The sequence below is a fragment of the Balaenoptera ricei genome, chromosome 12 (assembly GCF_028023285.1).
Source record: "Balaenoptera ricei isolate mBalRic1 chromosome 12, mBalRic1.hap2, whole genome shotgun sequence".
In the NCBI taxonomy this organism is placed as follows: Eukaryota; Metazoa; Chordata; class Mammalia; order Artiodactyla; family Balaenopteridae; genus Balaenoptera; species Balaenoptera ricei.
In genome coordinates, this window is record NC_082650.1 from 10,507,335 (window position 1) to 10,532,581 (window position 25,247).

Genomic DNA, 25,247 nt, shown 5'->3' on the forward strand with positions numbered 1-25,247 from the left:
ATTTACTGTATTCACTGAAATCATGATTACTGTTTGTCAATGTATTTACTTTTACAATTAAAAATATACATTATGGTGGTCCAGCGCATAAGACTCTGTGCTCCCAATACAGGGGGCCCAGGTTCGACCCCTGGTTGCGAAACTAGATCCCGCACGCGTGCCACAACTGTGAGCACGCATGCCGCAACTAAAAGATCCCGCATGCCACAGTGAAGATCCTGCGTGCCACAACTAAGACCCAGCGCAGCCTAAATAAATAAATATTTTTCTTAAAAAATATACATTACTAAGAAAAGAATGTTTCACACTACTTTTAGATTGATTGTACAAAAGTGCCCACTTTTTCTTCTCTTGAAGCTTAAGGTTACCAAAGTAAAACTCAAATGTCATTTTATAATAAAAGAAAATAGTTTTAAGAATAAAACCACCCTGCCAATACAGATACCACATTCATATAATCCTTTAGTATCAGTAGCATATGGAGAACATAGGCTCTCCTGATGTCCATTCAATACCTTGGAAAAGATCCTGTAAGCAATTAAAAGAAAATTCTGCAACTAGGGGAAGAATGTACTTAAAAATTCTTACATAAATTCTATTAGGAAAATACTTACTGAATAAAACATAATAAATACTGTGAAAAGATCCTAGTCTGTTGAGGGTGAGAGGGAGAGGCAAGACAACTATAAAAGTAACTGCAATAAAAGGATGACTAGTAAATGCCATAAGAGATGAAAAAGTTAAAAAAGACTCAACAAAAAATGTATTAAATCATATTTGGGGGGTTAGAGTGTAAACTGAGATATACTCAATGTTTATAAAATAAAGGAGTTGATAAGCTATAGCATTTGTTTAGACCTTCCACTGTATATTTTACTTAATGATGGCTTCACTTCATATCAATATTAGAGATAGAAAAAAACTATAGAATGTGCTCAAATTTTAAGTGATAATATTCCAAGGAGACAGAGTCAGTTCTTCAAGCTAATTTTTATATCACATGCTATATGCTAAGATTTGTTAGTAATGGTAACACCAAGGATATGTAAGCTAATGAACCTCAACAGGGAGAAGGCTATATGATTAAGAGGTATAGAAAGCAGTAGACATTATTAAGGAAGATTTGTTCTGAGCTTAGGTCTGAGTGCATTAAATGAAAAGTAAATATTACTGGTCATGGCACCAAGACAACAAGACGACAAATATTAGGTTATCAGTCATTGGCTTTATGTGGATGACCTGAAGAGCTCGGTCAGATGGAAAACACAACTGCATTAGCTACTGAAGATCACCAAGAACTTAATGAAATGCAAATATAGACAAATATCAATTTAAACAATGGTGAGAGGACAACTTGCTGAGAGAATCAAATTCTAGATCTAGCATAAGAAAATGCCTTGATTTCTTGTAATGGAAAGTCAACTGTATAACAAAAATACACTACAGAAAATCCCCCACATGCAGAAAAACATTACAAACTCTATCAATCTAACTCAACTTAAGCAAAAAATTAAGAAACAACCACTTAGGAAGTTTCCTTCTTACAGTCACATACATAATGGATAAAGACTTGATTATACATTAGAATCATTTTTACCATATATTTTTAAACGTACAGATAAGACCCACAATTTCCTTGGTTCAAAATTACAAAACAAGAGATTACAAATATGATGGATTGCCTTTAACCTTAAGTAAAAAGGACAAAATTTGTATCACTAACACTTGAAAAGGAAAAAACACAGCAGAAATCTACGAAAGACCTAATAAATTCAGATGTGATAACAAATACAGTTTCATGGTACTTATAGAATCAATTTATCCAAGTTAGAGTAAAAATACATATTAGAGCCATACAGAATACCAACAAATCTCTCCCCAAAACTGTAATTACCTTTGTTTTATATAACATATTGATGCAGTGTCTATATAAATAAAAATATATTTGTAAACTCTATACAGAAAAACTTTCTACACAAACAAAACCTGTTGAAAGAAAAGTGGAGCACTAAAATTTATTTAAACAAAGCCAATTTTCATCTTAACAGATTGGGGGCAGGAGGTTTAGGTAGGTACAACCAACCAATCTACAATTTGTCCTTTATTCAGTAACTGATGCTTCTACGTACTCAATATAAAACCTGGAAACCTTCCTCTCTAAAAAAAGATTATTGAAATGTTATTGAGTATATGGGTATGGTATGCGCCAAATGTCATGTATAACATTCTTTACAAATGCCGGTTCTCAAATGTTTAGAAGTAACATAATAAATCTTACTTAATGTAAACATGTTTGAAATTCAAATTAAAATCAGCATGCTATTTATCTGTGAGTTACAAAAACAAAAAGAAACCACCAATTAGGGCGTTTCTTTTTTTAATAGCTTCGTAAGAAAATTTGTATTATGAGCAACCTTAAATCCCCTAGGGAAGGAAGTAAGATAAACATTAAAGAAGAAAGTTAGCCATTATATGTATACAAATAGAACAATCCAAAAGACTTAAACTGTTGAAGAATATATTGGTTCACTTCCTAAAATACTCCGAGCTCCTTTTCCAGTAATCAACTTTGCACCATCCCAAAGCAGAACTCTTCAGTTTTCTGGGACTACCACACTTCATTCCCCCACAATTATGCTGTACAGTTAGCTGAACGTCAACCATTGATTCCAAAGCAGAGCAATGAAAAGAAGCACAGCCTAGTAGGTGACACAGAAGTTCAAATGGATATGAAGAAAGCAGTACGCTGCAAACTATTCTTATAGCTATGTAGAAAATCGGTATCAATCTATAACAAATTCTCCAACCTGTGAAACAGTACACATCACCAGCCAATGACAAACCTAAAAAGTTGGGCTTATCTAAAACACTAAAAATCCTGTGGTAAAAAAGTAGAATTCACTGTCAACCACTGCCCACCTTCCCATGAGTCAATTTAAATTTCCTAAAACCACAAGTCAATTTCCAAATGTTCAGCAAATGTTCCATTTATCAACAGCATTCACGTGCATTTGCAGATGCAGGTGCGCGCGTGCGCGCGCGCACACACACACACACACCATGCTCACCAAGCTGTGAATTATCTGCTGAAGAAAAATGCTTACAGCTTAGAACACAGAGTCCATTACCTTTTTCATTCCTTCAAAAACCAAATAACTAGATAATAAATATTCCAATGTGACTAAAAAATGACCACAGTAAATTTTACCCACTTCCGACCATAGAAATAAAAGCTGTAAAAATTAGGGTTTCAAATACATGTGCATCAGATTCAGAGATATTACACATCCTGTAGCCATCACTTACCTTCTACTCTACAGCTACATATAACTTAAAAATGGGTATGGTATGTGCCAAATGTCATGTATAACATTCTTTACAAATGCCGGTTCTCAGATGTTTAGAAGTAACATAATAAATCTTACTTAATGTAAACATGTTTGAGATTCAAATTAAAATCATGGCTAGTCTGAGTTCCTGTCTTAAATACGACTTCTTAATAGAGATTAAGCAATAACAATGTCTTCAAATCAAAATATTTTAACAAGAAAATATATATAAAAATTTGTTTGCACAAATATATTCTTTGAATTTATAAGGAATATCTCATTTAAATGAGGTTGCCCATGAGGGGATAAAAAAAAGAAGATTAAGCACAGATGAACTATTTAAGGGCATTAACATGTAACCTATAATTTAGCTACTACTCTAGCCAATATATACCCAATAATTTGCTAATGGAAATACTTATAAGCTGTATTTTCCGATTTTAAACTAAAATACTTTCTTTTGGGTGACTTCTCGTTACATGAAGTCCCAGAAGAAATTCAAACTACCACTGGATGCTTTATCTCATTCTTTGCCAAATGGGAATTTCCTTTACATGTAAACTCCTATATAGATACCTCTGTTCTGAATCACTACCAGAAAGCAACAGGCTATGCAAAGCACAACTGTACAACAGAAACACCTTTCTGCCACAAAACCTATCAGCCAAATAAACGCTTCCAATTGGACTTAGAGATACCTACAACACTGGACTCGGAGACACCTACAAATGAAATAGACTTATTCAGGACTACACAGCTCCTTCGAGAAGGAAACTGTAAAATAAAAATTAATAAATCACAAATATATCTGAAATCCATAAGCTTCTCCCCCAAGTCTCAATATAAAGTAGAATAAACAAAAACAAACGCTCTTTTTAGAAATCTGTAACTCATTGAATTTCCAAATCAGTACATTAACAGTCTTACTGGTAAACTTGATGGTCTTTCTTGTTGTATTAAGTTCAAGTCTTCATGGTTAGGTTTTCCAGGAGCCAGAGGAGGTTGAGACCTAGTTCCATAGCCTTCCTGAGACATATCCTAAACAAACACAAATATAAAGAAATATTTCAATGAGTTATAAGCTTCTTTGGTAATCAAGATGAAGCAAAGGCTTATCACAAAGTATCAACTCATCTTACATTTAAGCAGACATCTATGTTATAATTATCATTTCTGTAACACTTTCTCAAAAGCAAAAATAAAATACAAAAAGGTAGTGAATCATCAAGAGCAAAAATACATATAATTAACAATTAAATTTATTATGCAACCATACAACCTAAAGACCATATTTGAGTTCTGCAGGAAGGTGACAGTCAAGTAAAAGAAGGGAAAGAAAGCCAGCTATAACCAAACTCTCTTAAACCAGAGCAAACCAAAAGCTCATGTTATTGTTTAATTCTGATTTTGGTTGAACCATCTTTAATATTACCTTGAAAATGTTAAAATAATTAATGAAAACTTTATTATCAACTGACTTTTAATATGCCCTCTCAGCAACCCACAAAACAACACAGTTATTAAGCTGACAGTATCCTGGGGTTTCTACAAAACCAATAAACACTCACGTATAGAATTTCATGTTCACGTGGCACAGTTACCAAAGAACCACAATAAAGAATAAAACAGCAGTGGGGAACAAAACACACTAAAAAAAACCTACTGAAGTAGAGAAACTTATCAGTAACATGGCCTTTCTGGCCTCCTGTTGAACACTTGTCCAGGAGGAATTCTGCATGGTTTCAATATTATGCTGAAATATAAACCAAATACCACAACAAACTTACTGTATGTCCGATCTCTAGCTGTTTAACTATGTATGCTCAGTTACTAAACATTCTACCCCCATTTACACCCGAAGTCAAACAGCAGGACAGAGTGTAAAATGCTTATTATAGCATGTCTTAATTGGCACTGAAAGTTGAAGAACCAGTTTCTGATCGGGAAGAAAAAAAAAAGAATGGAAAATATCACTTAAAAATAAAATTCTCTCCTTCTTCCCTGTCAGTTTAAATATATGTTAGAATTAAAGAAATATAATATACAAGTTCTACTTCCCCTGTTAAATTCTCAAAATATTACTTTAAAACTTAATGAGTTGAAACCCTATAAAAAGCTTCTGCTGCCCCACCCCTTTCTCATACAGTATACACTTAAAATGACACCGCTTCTTAAGCCAAGAAACTTTGGACCAATAGCTGGTACTGAAAGTACACAAGCTGTACAAACTAGACTTAACTAGCCAAGTGTTGGTGCGACCTGCCTTTAAACAGGCTCCGAAGCAAACAGCATGCCAACAGTCCAGCATTTCCCAAGCAACTCTTCTTCCTTTTACATAAAGCCCCCAAACAACCAATCAAGATATCTAACCTCTAACAGCAGTGCAGAATGCCCAGTCAGCACTATACTTCAGTAAGAGAATTACACCCAGCTGTCCAGGTTTTTAATCTGATAACATTTAGGTGAGGTCTCCGAGCACAGGCAGCCCAGGGATATTTAAAAGGGTAGCTCCTCAGTCTGGCTGCTGGCAGAGGGTGACAATTAGACTGGGGGGGGCGGGCAAAATCTCCCTCTCTCCCTCTCTCCCTCTCTCCCTCTCACACACACACACACACACACACACACACACACACACACACACACACTACTTGCTCTGGATCCCAGACTTTCACTTGTCACACGGACTTCCAGCTGCATGTCCTGCAGGTTCCTTTAGATTAACAGCGAGGACTTCAAAATCAAGCCAGGAACAAGGCCTCCATTCAGGGACCTTCACCCTGTTACAAAAACCCCCCCACGAAGGAGCAGAACAGCCTCGCAGTGGGCAAACAAACGAGCAGATCCCCACCTGTGCCTCAAACACACACATGTGCACACGAGGTTTACGGGCAGTGCTTAGACACTTGTTTTAGTAAACTGTTAAGAAACAGGAAGAGGCTCACATGCCCTATGCTTATAAGCCTGTTAAATTTCCTTTGGTTTTCTCTTTGTAGCTAAATGAACTGATTTTTAAACGAGCTGAAAAAGACCGTTACAACTACAGTAAATACACATTTTAATGTGGATACTGTCCCCTCTAAAATAAGCAACACTGAACTAACAGACTATGAAAGCCATCAGGAAATTTTACTATGACTTTACATTTCATTTTTTAAGGCTTAAAATTTTTAAATAATTAGATTCCACCAAAATCTCAAACACTATTCTTAACCACAAGAGGCTTTCAGTTATTAAATACAGCTGGAAATAAAACCAAAACAAAATTTAGTGAGAATCACTGAAAATGGAACTTGTTCTGCTTCAATTTATGTTTGAACATAAGGATTAATTTAACTGAGAGAACATCCAGAAAAGGTACCAAGTTTTAAGTTCTTACACTGGGACTATAAAGTCTACATTTGGCAGCTTTAATAAAGATATAAAAGTTATATATCATAACAAACCTGAGCTTTTTCCCTTTCAGAGCTATGTTTATTTTCTGGTAGGTACTTATTTTCATCTCAGGAAAAGTAAGTAGGAATAAGTAATTTAACAGACAACAAGAGGGCAATGTCTGTATTAGAAAATAAGAAATTCGTTCAGCACCATATTTTATAAACAACAACTAAGCACAGCCTTCATGTTTAACACATCACTGCAGTCTCTGATATTCAAAAGTTTAAACCACTGCACACTAGCTTGCACACTAGTTCACACGCACAGATTGTCACTGTGACAAATACACAGCTGTGACTATTTAAGAGAGCATCACACTGTGATAATGCTACAACGCAAAGGAGCCACACAAGGGAAGTGTGGTTTATCCTTTCAGAGTCCTTTATCAGTATTATTTTTCTTCATCTCACTCACAAGCTTTTCACCACTGACTGATTCTGGTTTTAACCATCTTTATGTTATAGATCAAAGGTAAAACGGAGGCTGACTCACAAAACAAAAAAAGTGTGAAAAGAGCTTGAGATAGGGGCATGTACACATTTGTTTCAGAAGTTTTCACTTAGATGTTACTTTTAACAAATGTCTAGGGACTTCCCTGGTGGCACAGTGGTTAAGAATCCGCCTGCCAATGCAGGGCACACGGGTTTGATCCCTGGTCCGGGAAGATCGCACATGCCGCGGAGCAACTAAGCCCGCGTGCCACATCTACTGAGCCTGCGCTCTAGAGCCTGCAAGCCACAACTACTGAGCCCACGAGCCACAACTACTGAGCCCGTGTGCCACAACTACTGAAGCCTGCGTGCCTAGAGCCCATGCTTCGCAACAAGAGAAACCACCGCAATGAGAAGCCTGCGCACTGCAACGAAGAGTAGTCCCCGCTCGCCGCAACTAGAGAAAGCCCGCGTGAGCAATGAAGACCCAACGCAGTCAAAAATAAATATAAATAACTAAATTTATTTTTAAAAATGTCTAAACATTTATTGAATACCTTGTATGGACCAGTCCCTTCACTGGGTGCTTAACATCTTACAGTGTGAAGGATGACCAGGAAGGAAACACTAGTTATACTGTGCTATTGTGAGGAAGGATAAGATCAAAACTAGCCCGCGCACCGCAACAAAGAGTAGCCCCCGCTCGCCTCAACTAGAGAAAGCCCACGCGCAGCAACAAAGACCCAACGCAGCCAAAATAAATAAGTAAGTAAGTAAGTAACGTCAAGGACACTTATAAAAAATTTGAAAAGGAAAAATATTCCCATGGTATGAGTTCAAAAGATACAAAGAGATAAACAATGAAAAGAAAGACTGTCTCCTACTTGCCAGGATCCCCTCCACAAAGCTTACTGCTAATAGGTTATTTATCTTTCCACAATCATTCAGTGCACAACCAAGTATAAATGTGAATTCAAATCCTTTTTCCTTTAAAAACAACTGGAGCGTATTTGCTGTACACAGTCTATTTTGTGGTCCCTTAACAATACATTATATATCTCCTTCTATATCTGCACCTAAACATCTACCTTATTCTCTTCTTTTTTGCTATGCAGTATTGTATTAGTCAGTTCTGGGACTTATTTAACGAGTCCCCTATTGATGGACATTTAGGTTGTTCCCAGTCTTTCCCTACTTCATACAGCACTATAATAAACATCCTTGTGCATACATCTTCAGCTGAAATATTTCTGTAGCGTAACTCTCCACGAGGGGAACTTCTGCCAAAGGGTTGGTACATTTACAATTTTGATGGAGGCTGGCAAAGTGCTCTCAGCCAAAGAAGTGTCAATTAACACTCGCACTCCATCACCTGGCTCAAGATGTTTACCTTCGCGTCAGGGTTTGCCCAACCACAGCACAAAAGGCAGCCAACTCAGACCAGGGGAGAGGTGGGAGGACTGGTAGATAGTAACAGAAGAAAACAATTTAGACAGACAAACAGCTGTGGTACTAAGAGGCTGGGCAGGATAAGCCAAGAAGCTAGCAAACACTGGCTGTCTTTAGAGTCCTGCAGAGAGAGCTTCAGATGTGAAACAAAGGCAACAGGGAGCCACTGTGGCTTCCAGATCTAGAATGTGATGATTCTCATGTTATTTAAGAAAGGTTTTTCCAATAATCACATGAAGTACAGATGTACTAGAAAGAGAAGGATGATGGTACTTATTACTACTGCAATAATCTAAAGTGGGGTGACGAGGATTTGAGTAGCCTCATAACATCTCACAATATCTAGGTCAGAATAATTTCTCGCTCCTTTTCTCTTCCTGCTTTGGAAACTCCTATCATCAACCCCAAATACTAACGGGAAACAGATAGGGTCCTGGCACGTAAGACACTGTAGCGGAGAGGAGAGTGCGATCAACTCCACAGAGAAAATGCCTGCTGGCCACACAGGGCTGCCGGTCACATGAGCTCATCACTCTGCCCGAGAAACTTCCCGTGCTACTGACCTATTTTAGTTTGTAGATACATAAATTTAAAATACCCTTTCCAAAAAGAAAACAATATAAACCTATAAAGTATCCACTTCGAGAATGGACCAATCACCCGCCTGCCTCCTCAGGAACGCCCTAATGGAAACAGTACTCACTAGGACAGCCGACACTGCAGGCAGGGCTCCGTGACAGGTGCTGTGCACACTCTACCTTTCCAATAACCCCAGGAGATGGTCCCTATTAGCTAGCATCTTGTTCTTTACCATGAGGAAACAAAATCTTAAAATATTTGCACAGCTAGTGTCTGAGCACACTGCTAGCATCTCAACGTGATGGACAAATCTTCATTTCCACCTTAACTGTACTCTACAGACAACTGGAAGCTTCAAGCACTATCATAAGGATTTGATGTAATTTTAACTTTTTAAGGTATTATGCTAGCTTCCACCTATTCTCCTAAATTCCCTTTTCAAAAATTATGAATCTTAAGTATTTTGTATGTGGGATACTTCCAAAACATTCAATTACAATATTATGAATTAAAAGGTATTAAAACTTCAAAGTCCCACAAATCTGAATACAAGGCCACTCTACCTACTACTCGTCATCATCAAATAGTCGTTTAAGGTCCACAGGCTGATGGAAAACAAGATAAAGAGACCCATCTTGCCTCCTCAGATTCTGTTCGCTTAAGGATCCTCTGCTGGTTCCTCTCTTTCCCTCCAAGGACTCCACGCAGACTCCTGGATGGTGATGATTCCCGAATCTCTCTACTTCAAGTCCCATATATTTTCACTGCATTATGAAGGAGTCCCTTGTACTCAAGGAGTCCCTTGTATGTCAAGAAACGACTCTCTTAACTGTCCCCCTCAAATCTGATCCCCTTCCTTCAAGGGCCACCTGGTCAAGGGCATCACCAGCCACATGGACTTCTCAGAGCCATTCCACACCCCCTACCTCTTTCACCATCCATATAGATCTGACACATGAGCAAACCTAAAATCACTGTCAAGTCCATCCCCTTCATCTTCCCTCCAGCTGTCAGCTCCTTTACACTACAGCCTCTTGCCCGCCACGCCACCAGAGCAGACTTGCTAAAATACAAATGGCCATGGTGCGCTACTGCCTGGAAAGGCCTCGTCCGCGGTGCCTACACAATGAGGTCCACAGTCCTTGCTCTGGCACAGAAAAGCTCATCAAACAACCTCCAGCTGCCACCCCAGCTTCATCTTGGCCTTCCCCCGGGCCCACCGCAAGTCCTCAGCTTCACGCACTTGACTGCTCACAGGCTTCCACAGGGCCACCTACCTGTCTGCACGTGCAGCTCCCTCAGTCCAGGTGGATGCCCTTCCTTCTGTGTCTGCGAAGCATTGCTGTCTTCCAGATCCTGCTAGAAATTAGCTCCTCCATTCCCCCAAACAACTACCTCACATCAACTTCAGATGTATTCTTAAAATACAGCATTATAAATTCTTAAACTATTTGTTTGTGTATCTCCTGAACTGGACTCTTACTTCCTCTTGGGTGCCCAGCGCTGAGCACCGACAGGTACTCAAAAGCCTGGTGAATTACTGACTGAATGCCTTCCAAGAGCTTACACTTAGAATTAGACACAGCAATACAAAATAAATGTATGAGGACAAACATAAAACTGAACAAAACTTGGGCTCATGTCCAAGAATATTTATCATGTTAACAGCTACACTGCCTGGTAGCAATATGCTACAAAACACATTTTGCTGTTTGTTACTGGCAGTCTTAAGGCAAAAAGATGACTATAAAAGAATGTAGTAAAAAAAACAAACAAAAATTGAGAGGGAGGGAAAAGACTACTGTGAGCATCAGTGGTGCCATCAAAAACAAGAAAAATCAAGACATCCTTTACCTCCTAATGATCAAAACAGCAATGAGATATTCTTGCAGAAAAAAAAAAACCTGATAACGAGTTTGATAAAGCCTGTATATCTAACTACCAATTTATAGGAAATTTAAAAGGGCTGAGGAATACATTAAACCATAGCAAATCAATCAGCAAATCTCAAACTGTGGGAACCTCTACTAGAAAAATGACCTAGTTTCTTCAACAAATAAGTTGTAACAGCAAAAAGGAAAGGAGAGAGGAAGAGAGGGAGAGATGAAGACAGAGGAAAACCATAGAGATGAAAAGCTATCAACCAATTATGAGAGTGGATTTTATTTGGATCTTGACTCAAACTACCCCACAATGTAAATTAAACAGAAACATGTAATCCATTTATGAAACTACTGGAAATTTGAACACTGGATAAATGGTATGAAAAAATATTCTTTAAATGTGATAACTGTATTATGTTTGTGTTTCTCTTTTTAAGCCCTTTATTTTTTAGAGCTATATACTGAAATATTGACAGATTAAATGATACAATATCTGGGATTTACTTCAAAATAATATTGAGGGCGGGGATTGGGGGGGGTGAAGGAAGAGCAAGTGTACACACAACAACACTGGCCATATAATCGTTGAAGGCTGAGGGATGGGTGTGTGGGGCTCGTTATATTTTTGTCTACTTCTGCTCATTGTTTGAAAATGTCCATTTAAAGTAAAATGGAGTTAATGGTATGAAAGACGAATTCAGGAAACCAGAACTGGGACTGAGGCTGTGGTACTGACTCCGGCTTACACCTGCAAGACCACAAAACTTCTGAATTGGTCCCTTGCCTTCAATCCTCAATCTCCCAAGAAAGCCCACTATGCATTGACGATTTACTCTTTCACAGTTTCTTAACCTCTCCCCATTTTATCTTTGTTTGCTGTACTATTTAATCCTAACACTTAACTGTCTTAAAAAAAAAAATCGGACTTCGCTGGTGGCGCAGTGGTTAAGAATCCGCCTGCCAATGCAGGGGACACGGGTTCGAGCCCTGGTCTGGGAAGATCCCACATGCTGCGCAGCAACTAAGCCCGTGCTCCACAACTACTGAGCCTGTGCTCTGGAGCCCACGAGCCACAACTCCTGAGCCCATGTACCACAACTCCTGAAGCCCGCACGCCTAGAGCCCGTGCTCCACAACAAGAGAAGCCACCGCAATGAGAAGACCACGCACCGCAACAAAGAGTAGCCCCCACCCCCGCTCCCCGCAACTAGAGAAAGCCCGCTTGCAGCAATGAAGACCCAACGCAGCCAAAAATAAATAAAATAAATACATTTTAAAAATTAATAAATAAAAATAAATCCTTAAAAGCATTAAAAAAAAATCCCTCCATAATCTTAACCAAATTAACCTTCCCAGTTTCATTTTCCCCTAGATCCCCAGGTAAAACCTCCTTATATTGACTCTGACCCTTTCTGGACCTCATCTCCTGATCAAGATGCCCTCCTTGCCTAAATCTGACACTCTTACACTTACATTGGCTCAGCCTCTTAAAGGCCCAGTGTCCAATTTCACTGACTCCAAGATGCCTTTTCCAGCCACAGACCTCGCCAGAGACCACAAAACACTTGAGTCAAACCAACCCAAGCTCAAATTCCAACTTCTGGGCTATTCACTAGCTGTGCAACCCTGAACAAATTTTCCTGAGTTGTTTCCTACTCTGGAAACTATATCAAATTGAGCGGCGCTGAGAAGGTTCAGGGTACAGCGCCTCCCTCCCTCCCAGTGCCTCTGTAGCTTAGGCACATGGTCCTTCAAGAATAGGGGCTGAATGGGGTTTTTTATATATCACGATTGCTATCTTTTAGGATAATGGTAAGTCACTTTAATTCTATCAGTACTTTCCCCTGCATCTTCCTTCACCCTTGCTCCAAAAATCTTTTATATTAGATTAAAAAATCACAGGACCAAAGCTCATATGGTTTTCTTTACTGCTACTGATTCCATAGGCAGACTCTAAGCTTATATTAAAGCCTTATTATCTGTAATACACTAGATATACTGATGAGTCCAAAGGCTAGATTCAGAATATTGTTTATTTTCTATTAACTGAAAGGAATAATTATTTCCATTAAAAAAAAAACCATTCTAGAAAAAGAACAGGCTTATCCAAACTACTTTGTTATTTTCTTTCTGATGAGTCTCATTAATACTGATAATAGAACCCTCGCTACCACTGTAGCCTGCCATCAACAAGAATGTCACTATGACACAGGACTTACCAGTATACCTGAGGCTGCAGCTGCCCCTACGCCTGCAGTGAAGAGAAACCATGAGAGGACTGGAGATGAGAGAGGCCCACCAGCAATAGCAGCTGCCTCTCCTACGTTAATCAAGTTAGGACCCTGGAGGCCACTACTCCGGCATTCAAGACTTAAGAAAATCCTTTATTTTACTTTGGTTTTTGCAAGAACTTCTTCCTAAACTAACAAGGGGTCCAGAGTGACAAGGGAAGCTACATGGTTACCTAAATTTCACTTCTCCTAAAATACTAAAGAGAAATATGAAGATACTCAAGAGCTAAGGACTAAAGTAATTAAGATTTTTAATAGATTAATTTTATTAAACTCACAAAGCAAATGAGCCACAGTAAATGTTCAGCTGTGCTTTTTATAGGGAAAAATAGTGTATGTAATAATAATAATAATAATAATAATAATAATAATAATAATACACAGAGCAAAAAGAAAACCCAGCTCTGTAACTTATCACTTAAAGAATTTCCTCATCCATAAAAACAAGATACAGGAACTTATCTCCAAAAGTTATATTAATGATTAAAGGAGGGACTAAGCAATGAGCACTGTGCTTGACACATTTAAACGTTCAATAAATGTCAGCTATTGTTACTTACATTATCTAAAACCACATTTAAGAATAAGAATCAAAATTTTCACTGAACCACTGGGACTTCATCCTGTGACCACGATGTTGCTGACAGCAGCAGCTAACAATTATGTAACATTTACTCTTCACCAGGCACTCTTGAGAGTACTTTACTCACTGAATTAAACGCTTATGGTCTCGACACCAACTCCACGAAATAAGTACTATTTTCAGATGAAGAAACTGAGGCATAGAGGTTGAGAAACTCGCCCAAAGTCCAAACTACAGAGTCAGAAACTCTGGGTGTACAGTTCAACAATGTGTGTTTTAACAGGCCTTCCAGGAGATTCTAGTGCTCAGTAAAATTGGAAAAACCCTGGGTTAACAACTGCAAAGGCCCGTATCAGTGGCCTTAAGGCCTGAATATCAGCCTATCTCTGAAACAAAATGCATCTCTACTGTAAACAACAATAAAGAAGACAGTAAACCCTAGGGAACTATATTCAACATCCTGTGATAAGCCATAATGTTAAAGAATATGAAAAAGAATGTATATATTTGTATAACTGAGTCACTTTGCTGTACAGCAGTAATTAACACACTGTAATTCAACTATACTTCAATAAAACATAAATAAAATAAAATAAAATAAAACAGAGTTGGGATCAAAACCAAGCCCCACCACATTCAGGCATAACTTGCTGTATGACCTCTGAGGGTCATATAACATAATATATGAGGTGACATCCATCCGCCATGCTACAGTACAAGATTGGAAAGCACTGGTTAGTATTTCTGCTCTCCAGTGGCTCTCAAACTTTGGAAGGCATCAGAATTGCCGGTTGGAGTTAAATGCAGATCCCCAGGTACTCCCCACCCCCCCCAAACAGTTTTGGAGTAAGAGAACTTACTTGAGCAAACACTCCAGGTGATTCTGATGCAGAGAATCCCTTTTTTTTCTTTTTGGGAAACCACAGCTGTACACTTATCCAATGGCTTCGCCTTCCCCTACTTCGATCTCTATCTTTCCTTCACCTCTCAAGGCTAATGCAAAGAGACGTGCATCCACTCCTCTCCCCAAAGTCTAGCACTCTAAGGAAAATCAGTCAGTGAACTGGAGCTGGTTCTGCTATCCTTCCAGGAAAAAAGGTGGTCACTGCCCACGCTAGCAATGCAATTCTAAAAGTAACCCTATGTTTCAAACATCTGCAGATAATCATCTTCTGGAATACATATACATAGAGCTTGTTACTCTAAGAATTTTTAAAAATCAAAGAAATCGATGAAGGAAGAATTTTAATGTTATATATGTAAGTTATGTTTTACTTTATTTTCTATACTTCAACAAATTGAAATGAGCATTTAAAGACAAAGGAAGACAGCTGAGAGTAGCAAAAAACAGTCCAGGAAAAATAAAAATTCCTCAATCTCCCTAGTGTCAGAATTTAAATATCAAAGAAAGAGAATTGTATGAATAAATATTATGAGCCTCGATGATGCTTCTAACTGCATAACCTATTCTATCCTCAACTTCATCCCTCAATCCCAATGGGGCGTCAGAGAAGAGAGAAAGTTGAAGCGGTACGAAGAGAACCACATCAGCTGTGAGTGCCAGTTCCTCACGATATCCCCCTCTACAAAGGAGAGGTTTCCTCCTCCACCTGCTCGCTGAGTCTGGGCAACTAGGATAAAGAGCTAGAGGACTAGTCCCGAGCGTACCCAAGTGTCCCAGCATCCAGTTCAATCCCATGGTTCCATCTCTACTGGAGACGGAGATGGAGATGCGGGAGAGGGGAAAGAAAAAAGTGAGGAAAAAAACTTAAAAAAGCTCACCCACTATTACAGCTACGTTAGAAACAGGGAATGGTGTGGAGCTTAAATGATTTTTAGATCAAATCCTGCTCTTGTGTTTGAGATTTTTCTTCAGCTTTTCATAAAACGTTATCTTAAACGGTGTAAGGTTTTCCTCTTCTATCACCACAGCAGACAGTCGCAGCCAGCTGATGTGATCTTCTGCACGTTTCTAAGGAAGCCTGCTACTCTGACGAGCATCCTGCGAGACAGGCTGGAGCACAGCCTAACCCGGAACCAGGCTGCACGCACACCCCAGGCCTGTCTGGGGCTTCCCTCTTCTCAGGAGGAAGCTTCCATCACCTTTCCAAAAGTAAATTAAGTATTGAAAATCTTGTTATTGCTATATAATCCCTCACTTCCTGGCTTCGTTTTCCTTTAATTCTGGGACTTGAAAGGAAAAAAATAATTTTAAAAATATTCTGAACATGAATATGAACAGCATTATCAAATTATAATCCAATGCAGTTAAGAGTCCCAGTTACAAGCCAAAACATAAAAAGAATAACTATTGAAAGTTTTCCATCAGAGAGCCAAAAATGCTTTATTACTGGAAAACAATCTGTGCAAGATGTGAGACTTTTCTCCTCCTTTTCTCCACTTTTAATAAAATAAAAGCAAAGACCCAGGCAGGCATAGTTGCATAGGACCACCCTGATTTTTATAGCAATTAAAAACAAAACATTCATATCAAATTTTAACATTATCAAAAAGTTTTTCTTCGTTCTCCGGTAGTTTTTTCTATTTGCTTATTTCAGAAGCTTTCAGGAATAACAAGAACGAAAACAAAACACACACACAAATATACACACGGAACTGACCATTCTACATGAACTGAAACTTTTACGGCAGCAAATTACATCTATAGTATATTCAAAATTAGTGCTGCATTTTTAATATACTGCTCTGTCTCCCAAGGGAGAAAAAAGTAGGAGACAGGGGAAAAGCTGCCACTTTCTCATTCCTGTCCTCCTAACCTCTGACCCCTACCCTCCCCCGCAGCCAAGAGCCTTGCCAAGCAGGCCCTGAGCACCACGTGAGCTCCCAGGAGCGTCTCCAACCCAAGTCTAGAAGCAGTTACGTGGTTGGTTACCCAAGCGAACAAGCAGAAATCAGTCTAGGAGTGGGCCTTGCTCAGACCTGAGAGCAACTTAAATGTTTTCTCCTCATGCTCACAAGCTCTTTAAACATAAAAGGAAATCCCCAGCCCTGGTTCAAAGCCTAAGACAACTGCAAGCCTGGTCAGCAAGAAGGAAAGAGAGTCAAATGCAAAGGAAACCTCAGGCTTCACTAGCAATCTCCTTTAAAACAAATAATACCTTTTATCAACTGACATTCCAGAAGTTTTTATTATCAAGTTAATTAACAGACTCCTGTGTTAATATCTAAATGCTGGGCAATTAATGGCAGCAAACTATAAATGTCCTTGTCTGCTCTGACAACAGAATCTTATAAAGCAAATGCTATGAGCACTTCAGTAACTTAACACAGGCCTTCTATGCCGAATTTCCTCCAAAAGCTGCAGAATACGAGTGGCTTATAAATTAACATTCTGTTATATAAATAATAAGAAACAAAGATTAGAATAAATAATTAACAATAACAATAAAGAAATGTCTGTGCCACAATGTATCACCGTCAATACACTTAATGTAACATCTGAACTCCTTCAGAGACTTCAGTGGCAAGTTATTAATTCTGAAGTATTTTACCCTCATTTCCAATGCTATCACCTTCCTTTCAAAATGATGCCCATTTTCCAAATACTATGTTTACTGCATCTCCTTTTGAAAACTTCTGTCCACAAAGATGTCCAAATAAAGTGGTATTTTAGAAAATATAATTTAAACACTTGTTTCTACCGACGCACATGTAAACAGACTTAGACTTCCAGTTGGCTTAACTATCGAGCGATCCACTGTTACAAGTGAACTGCTGAGCTAGAACTATTTTCTGCTTTAAAAAATTATTGAAAAATAACCTTTTACTTCATTCTTAATCATTGAGGAAAAGCAATGAAATCCACCAGTTCCAAGCATAATTAATATGTTCCTTCTAAATGACCTTGACTATTGAACCAAACTTAGAGTCTAGTTCAGTATCATTCAGGGCTGGGCATTACCTCTGTTCTCACTAACAAAGAGTTAGTCCTCCCCCAAGATCATTTTTTCTCTCACCAGCAAACTCTTACTCATTCTTCAAGACCTCCTCTGGGACACTTTTACTAGTATCTAGTCATAGCTCGAAAACACACCTCTCCTACTGTACTGTCATCTGCCCATGTTGACCCTTCTATTCAACTGGGAATTCCCTCACTTCAGACACAATGTCTTATTAATCACTGGACTCCCAGCATATAGAACATTCCCAAGCACAAAGGGATTCAATAAGTAGTTTATGTTTTGCTTTTCCTGTCTTCTGCAACTTTTTCCAATAAGCCTGAGGTTAAAAAAAATATTAAAAAGATAAAAGTTGTACCTTGAGAAGTATACATTCATAATACCCAATATTTCTCTCAAGAATCTGAGATAATTCTATCGGCTGGAAAAAAACTATTACCTAAAAAGGCAAAGTCTGAAATTCTCTCACTGCTTTAAACTAGAGTTTTGTTGTTGCTGTTGCTGTTTTAAGATCCTGATGTATCCTCTTTAAACTGAGACTTACTTGAATGGAGTTACCTCCTACAAATTTTCTCTAAGGAAAGAAAGATTTTTTTCTAGCTATGGAAACAACAGTGTCGTTTAAAGCCATGAAAACAGAGTGTTCTGCAAGGCGGCCAACTGTCACAGTCCTGGAAGGGAAGCTGAATCAGCACAAGACCAATGTCAAAGGAAAGGGTATTGACAGACAGTCTGGTTTCCATACCAGGCAACTCCCTTCAGGTTACTCGATTCTTGGAACACTGTCCTTGACACCTAGCAGCTGCTTCCGTTAGGAGCAGTGGGTAGAAGGTCTGGGAGAAACGTGTGCCACAAGAGAAACATGATCTCTTCTCCAGCATCTCATGAGAGTGGAACTGAAGTAGGACAGGAGTTGAGAGGTAAAAGGAAAAAGACGACGAGTCTATAGGTGCAAGGAGGAGAGGAAGGTAACGAGAGTTTGCTCTCATTACAGTGAACCAGGAAACAAACCTACATATGATAATACTTTGTGACCCAAGAATGACAAAATGGAAACTTTAAAACAAAAAATAAAACAATGAAAACTTACGGCATTAAGGGAGGTTTTCTCTACTGTACCGAATTATTAAATCTCAGGTGAAGGAGTTTGAGCAAGTAAGCTAGGATACAAAAATGCTTCCAAATGGAAGCAACCTCTTCAGATAGCTTTTTTTTTTTAATCAAGAGTTAACATTAAAAGAATTTTAAAATTAACACCTTTTAAAAGAAGGAAATGTCAGCATGTTGAGTAAATAAAATGTTTGGTGACTGAACAGTTCATTTCCCTGTTGTATTAGTTAATCTCTTGGTTTACAATAGGAAGAATAAACCAGGCCTATTGTTACTTACTGATTTTTACTGTGTGTGTGTGTGTGTGTGTGTGTACACTTTATTTACAAACTTAGGATATCTCCATACTTTGGGGTACCTTACTTTTTCTGTTAAACAATTCTGTGAGCATGTTATTTAAAATATTCAATATTTTCATTGTATATAATTGCTGTTATATGGTAATAAATCGCATGGATTCAAACACTGTTCACAATTTTGAGCTGTTCATACAATATAACTCTATCACTCTCATTTGTACCAGTGGAGTTCATTGTTATTACACACACAGATGCAAGCCTCTGACTATTTCACAAGTCTTCTAATGTAGATACATCTGAGCAATATTTTATTACAAACTTTCTGTCCTTTCCATTACATTTATGGCATTATACTGATGTTTGAAACTTTGTATATAGGTAATCCATTATGTATGAATTTTATTTCAGAAAAAAATAAGGAAGCCTAAGTTATTCATATTGATAAGATTTCAAGGGGGCAGTTAGTTGTCACAAGGATAAGGAAATGCAATGAAATTTAAGGGTGTAAGGCAGGAATGCTAGATTGTCCTATGATGTATAAGAGATTGATCCAACAGATCATCATACCACATCGCACATTCATTTCACAAGTCCCAGTATTCATTTAGATTTAAAAACAAACAAAAAGCTAACTATTTGTCTAAGCCTAGAACCCAACTCCATTCTGCATATAAGAACAAAGTATTGTTAAAACAACTTTATTAATATACTAAATTTTCTAGGAATAAAACTACCATGTATACTGAGGGAAGATTGTATTTTGTTTTGGTCGAACTCTGACCAAGAGCTGCTCATCATCTTAAAAGATGACATCTGCACTGACAACCCTGCCTAAGACATCTGAGAGGCTGATACCACACTCCTGCCTCAGCCTCACTGTGTAGCTGTCAGGCCCACACTGATCCCACACATACACGCAAGCATTCATTTCACAAGCCTTCAATGGAGTCATGCCCGAGCATTTATTTATTTAAATATACAATATTTTATTATATACCACTTTCCTTTCACTTTTCCATGTACAGTTAGTGCATTATTAAGAATTGTTTAAAAAAAAAAAGAACTGTTTAAAATTTTGTGTAGTAACATACAGTATCTATGAATTTTGTGTAGGTAACATATTATCTATGAATTTATTTCAAAAGAATAAAGGAGGCAGTAGAAAAGTTTCATTATAGGGACTTCCCTGGTGGTGCAGTGGTTAAGAATCCGCCTCCAATGCAGAAGACACAGGTTCGAGTCCTGGTCCGGGAAGATCCCACATGCCGCGGAGCAACTAAGCCCCTGCGCCACAACTACTGAGCCTGTGTTCTAGAGACCATGAGCCACAACTACTGAGCCCGCGTGCCACAGCTACTGAAGCCTGCGTGCCTAGAGCCCATGCTCCACAACAAAGAGAAGCCACTGCAATGAGAAGCCCACACACTGCAACGAAGAGTAGCCCCCTCTCGCCGCAACTAGAGAAAGCCCGCGCGCAGCAATAAAGACCCAACACGGCCCAAAATATAAACAAATAAATTTATTTTTAAAAAGTTTCATTATAAAATAGGAATGTACTGTATGTTCTAAATTATCTATTACATTACATGTTTATATAGTTTTAAACTGTATAAAATATATCAAATAAACAACTAGAAAATAGAAGACAGTACCAGTTCCAGGAGTATGGCAGATTGGATACTCTAAGTGCCTATAATTGAAATATCTAAAATACTTGATAACATGCCTTTTTAAATGGATCACAAACTTGGCGTGAATGTGACTGAAACGAAGAACACAGAAAGTAAACCAAGAACATGGAAAGTAAGAGAGCAATAGAAACTGACTTCTGTTATGGATTTTAACTTTCCATTTGATGACTATACAGGGAACAGGGGAAAGGAGGAATCTAGGGCCTACCAAAAGGGAGTAAAATATGAGACAATACCTCTCAAATAAATTAGGGACTAAGAAGGGCTATATCCATCATTTAAGAGCATGAAAACTCGCTAAAGAGAAAGGAAAAATACCTGTCTTGAACTCGATACTGAGAGGTGGGAGGAATTAAGAAATGACTCCTTTGAGAATTAGCAACCACAGGCTAACCATCACCAGAGTTTCTGGTCAAAATTAACACTTAATGGTGTGCTCTGTAAAACCTCAAGAAGAGAATTCTATTTAAAATGGTCCCAGAGGCCGTATGACCTGAACCCACTGATCAATCTTAATACCACTTGTTGTAGGACAACGAAATATTAGGATGTTAACATCCTGATGTAACACCCTCACTTCATCACCTATGAAGTATACAAACCACGTCAGTCAGTAGTGATGTGTAACAAGCCACCCCAAACTTAGTGGCCTAAAGCCACCAGCATGTATTATGCTCACAGATTCTGTGGGTGAGGAATTCAGACAGAGTACAAAAGGGAAAGCCTATCTTCATCACAATGTCTCTACAGCCTCAGCTGGAAGACAGCTGATGGTCACCAGACGGCCTGGGGCTGGAACCATTTGGAGGCTTCTTCACTCAAAGGGAGGGTCATGGACCCCTCCACTAAACAGAAGCAGTGACCTAAATGTTGGGGACATGATTTACAACAACCACAAACAAAAATGTTTAACTTCAAGCCTTTGGATCTAACTTGCAATTTACAGGAAATAGAGGGGCTAGATGAACAAATTAAGCCACATCAAGGGAAAACAATCAGACAAAGCCATTTCATAGGACAATTGACTCAGTTTTTTCAATATGCCAAAGGCATGAATGGAGGTGGGGTAAAAGAGAACTGTTCCAGATAAAAAGACTTAAGGACCAAATCAATGTAGTAACCTTGTTTGAATTCTGCTTGAAACAAATGAACTGTAAACAAGGCATTCTGATGACAACTGGGGATATCCGAATATGGCCAGGTTAGTAAATGAAAAGAACTTATGGTGGCATGTGAATGCTCATTCTATCATCCTGTTTGTCAGCCTATTAAGAACTTTCTAAATAATAAAACTTTACAAACTAAAATATGAAATATGACTCCTGATGACTAGTGCCCACAAGCAACTGGCAAAAGCATACACCAATCCTTCTGAGGGAACGAATCACAAACCCAAGCCTCAATAAAACTGTCTTTAAAAAAATGAATGAAGGGAAGTAAGAAAATTCTTAGAACTAAAAGAGAACAAAAATAATGCATATCAAAATTTGAGAGATTTAGCCAAAGTAGTACTTAGGAGGAAATTTTTTAGTCTTATATTTATTTGGCTTTATCAGACAAAAAGCAAGATATAATCAAAGTAAGAACAGAATTTAATTAAACTTATAAAAAAGAACATGTAATAATGAGGACAGTGACCAAACTTGTTTTGGAAAGACAAACCACTGGCAACATTAATCAATAAAAGAAGGAATAACATTATTAATTAAAATGCTTAACTCTGGATGTTATAAAAATTAAAGAAATAAAGACTATTATGAACTTCAGGTTAATAAACTTGAAAACCTTGATGAAATGGATACGTATATAGGAATATATATAAGTAAAAAGCTGACTCAAGAAGAATTCGATAACTTGATATGCCTATATTCACAAAAGAAATAAGATCAAAAGTCAAAAATCAGGAATGGGACAAAAGCTAAAACATCAAGGGCTACACAGTCCTTTATGACTTTACAGATGCTTCTACCAAACACTCCAAAAGCAGGTAATTCCAAACTTTAATAGAAAGTCTTCCAGTAAGTTTAAAAAGGGACTAGTATGGGAGTTCCCTGGTGGCCTAATGGTTAGGATCCTGGGCTTTCACTGCCGTGGCCTGGGTTCAATCCCTGGTGGGGGAACTGAGATTCCGCAAGTCACACAGCAGTGTGGCCAAAAATAAAAAAAAGTGGGGAGGGGGGGGGGCGGGGACTAGTGTCTAATTCATTCTGCAAAACTTCATAATACAGATACCAAAACCACACGAGGATAATTACAGTCCAATCCCTTTTATGAACAGTGATTCAAGAAACCTAAATAAATGTCAGCAAACTGAATTCAGTGATGTGCAAAAAGAGAATATATCACGAGGCTAGGTTTATTCTAGAATGCGTGTTTGGCACAATACTTAAAAAAAATGTAATATACCCCAATAACAGATTATAAGAGGAAAAACAAAGTGATCATCCCAAAAGACACACAAAAAAAAACACATAAGATAAAATTCAGCATCCATTCATGATAAATTCTTAGCAAACTAGAAAAAGAAGGGAACTTCCTTATCCGACAATGGGCAGCTACAAAGAAAAGACAAGAAAGAAAGAGTAAACATTATATTTAATGATGAAATGCTGAAAGCCTTCTTTTAAATCAGAGATAACACAAAAACAGACAGTCCTTTCAAATAACGCATTGAAGAAGCTGTCTGAAGAAGGACAAAAGAAGGGGAGATGGGAGTGTTTTTTTTTAAGCAATTAAAAAAAAAATTTGGAAAACCTAAGAGAATCTATAAATGATTAGAGTTAGTAGAATTCACAAGAACTTAAAAGGGTCAATGTACAATAAAATTTAATACACCAAGTTCATTATATTTGTATATACCTGAAACAATGAGAAAATGTAATATAATAAAAATATAAAATCTATGTTTACAATACCAACAAAAATATAAGGTATATAGGAATAATTCTAACCAAAAAGTATAACAGTTCTTTTTGAAGAATATTATAAAAGAAATTTAAAATTATCTAAACAAATGAAGAAATGGAGAGAGAAGTCATTCAGGAAGAGGAGGGACAGTGGGGTAGGAATGTGAGAAGAAAAGGAAAATCAGCCCTGAGAACAAGCAGACCAGTGCACCACCCATAGCACATAAGCAGTGCTGAAAGCAGATTTGGACAAGGCCCCTTTTTGACAACAAAAATGACTAAACATCTGCCTCTTCTTACTAACATTGTCTTTCTCTAAGTGACTGGTGCTTCTTTACCAATGACAAAGCACGGACACACTTAAGTCTTGCCTCATGGCTCAAAATTAAGACACCTAATCACCAAATGCTCACAGCTTCTTTAACGTAGCCAGTCCAGACTGACCCTCACTCCCCTAATACCTCTTAGAACCATCCAGCACACACCCCAACCCTATAAACCTCCCAACTCCACACCTTCCATGAGGCTCCAGGAGCGTGCTCTCCCTGGCCCGTAGCAACCCAAGCCAAGTAAACCCAGCTCGTTTTACTACAAGTGTGTTGTTAATTGTTCAAATGAGGTACTTTTTTTTTTTAACTCTTATTATTTTATAAGTATCACCTATTTCACATAAAACAAAAGAGGTACAATGAAAAAAAAATCCCATTATAATAACAACAAAAAAGACAAAATTCTTAGGAAAAAGCATGGTAAGAAATGAAAAGTTTATATGAAAAATAAGCAAACACAAATTGCCAAGAGAGCTCTGAAAAGAGTAATGAAGATGTATTAACCCTACCAGACATCAAAAAATGAGAAAAACAGTACAGTACTGGTGCACTAACAGAGGACCAATGGAAAAGAATAAAAGTCCCAGAATAACCTCAAACACTGTACCTAAAGGAAAATTTTAAAAGTTTAAAAGGAAAGATAACAGTAATGGTTAATTTTATGTGTCAAGTTGGAGAGTATTTGGGGATGAAATTAACATTTAAATCAGTGACCTTGAGTAAAGTAGATTACCCTCCATAATGTGGGTGGGCCTCATCCAATCAGTTGAAGGCCGAAATAGAACAAAAAGACCAGCCCCCCAAGCAAGAGGGAGTTCTCCAGCAGACTGCCTTCAGGCTTCATCTTCGCCATCAGCTCTCCTGGGTGTCAGCCTGCTGGTCCACACCAGATTTTGGACTTTCCAGCTTCCATAACGGAGTCAATTCCTTAAAATAAAATATCTTTATCCTAACCAATAGGCTAGGTCTCTGGCAAGACCTAATACAAGAAAAGTTACTTAACCAAGTGGTC

At 38.0% G+C, this 25,247-nt stretch overlaps 1 protein-coding gene across 8 annotated transcripts in view; it reads right to left on the minus strand.

Moving 5' to 3' along the window:
* Positions 1-25,247, minus strand: part of ARID1B (AT-rich interaction domain 1B) — a 404,478-nt gene that overhangs the window by 248,633 nt on the left and 130,598 nt on the right. For all 8 annotated transcript variants that reach the window (XM_059940940.1, XM_059940937.1, XM_059940934.1 and 5 more), the window contains exon 4: positions 4,257-4,367. In XM_059940940.1, the coding sequence (XP_059796923.1) occupies positions 4,257-4,367 (111 nt within the window). The remainder of the gene's footprint in view (positions 1-4,256; positions 4,368-25,247) is intronic.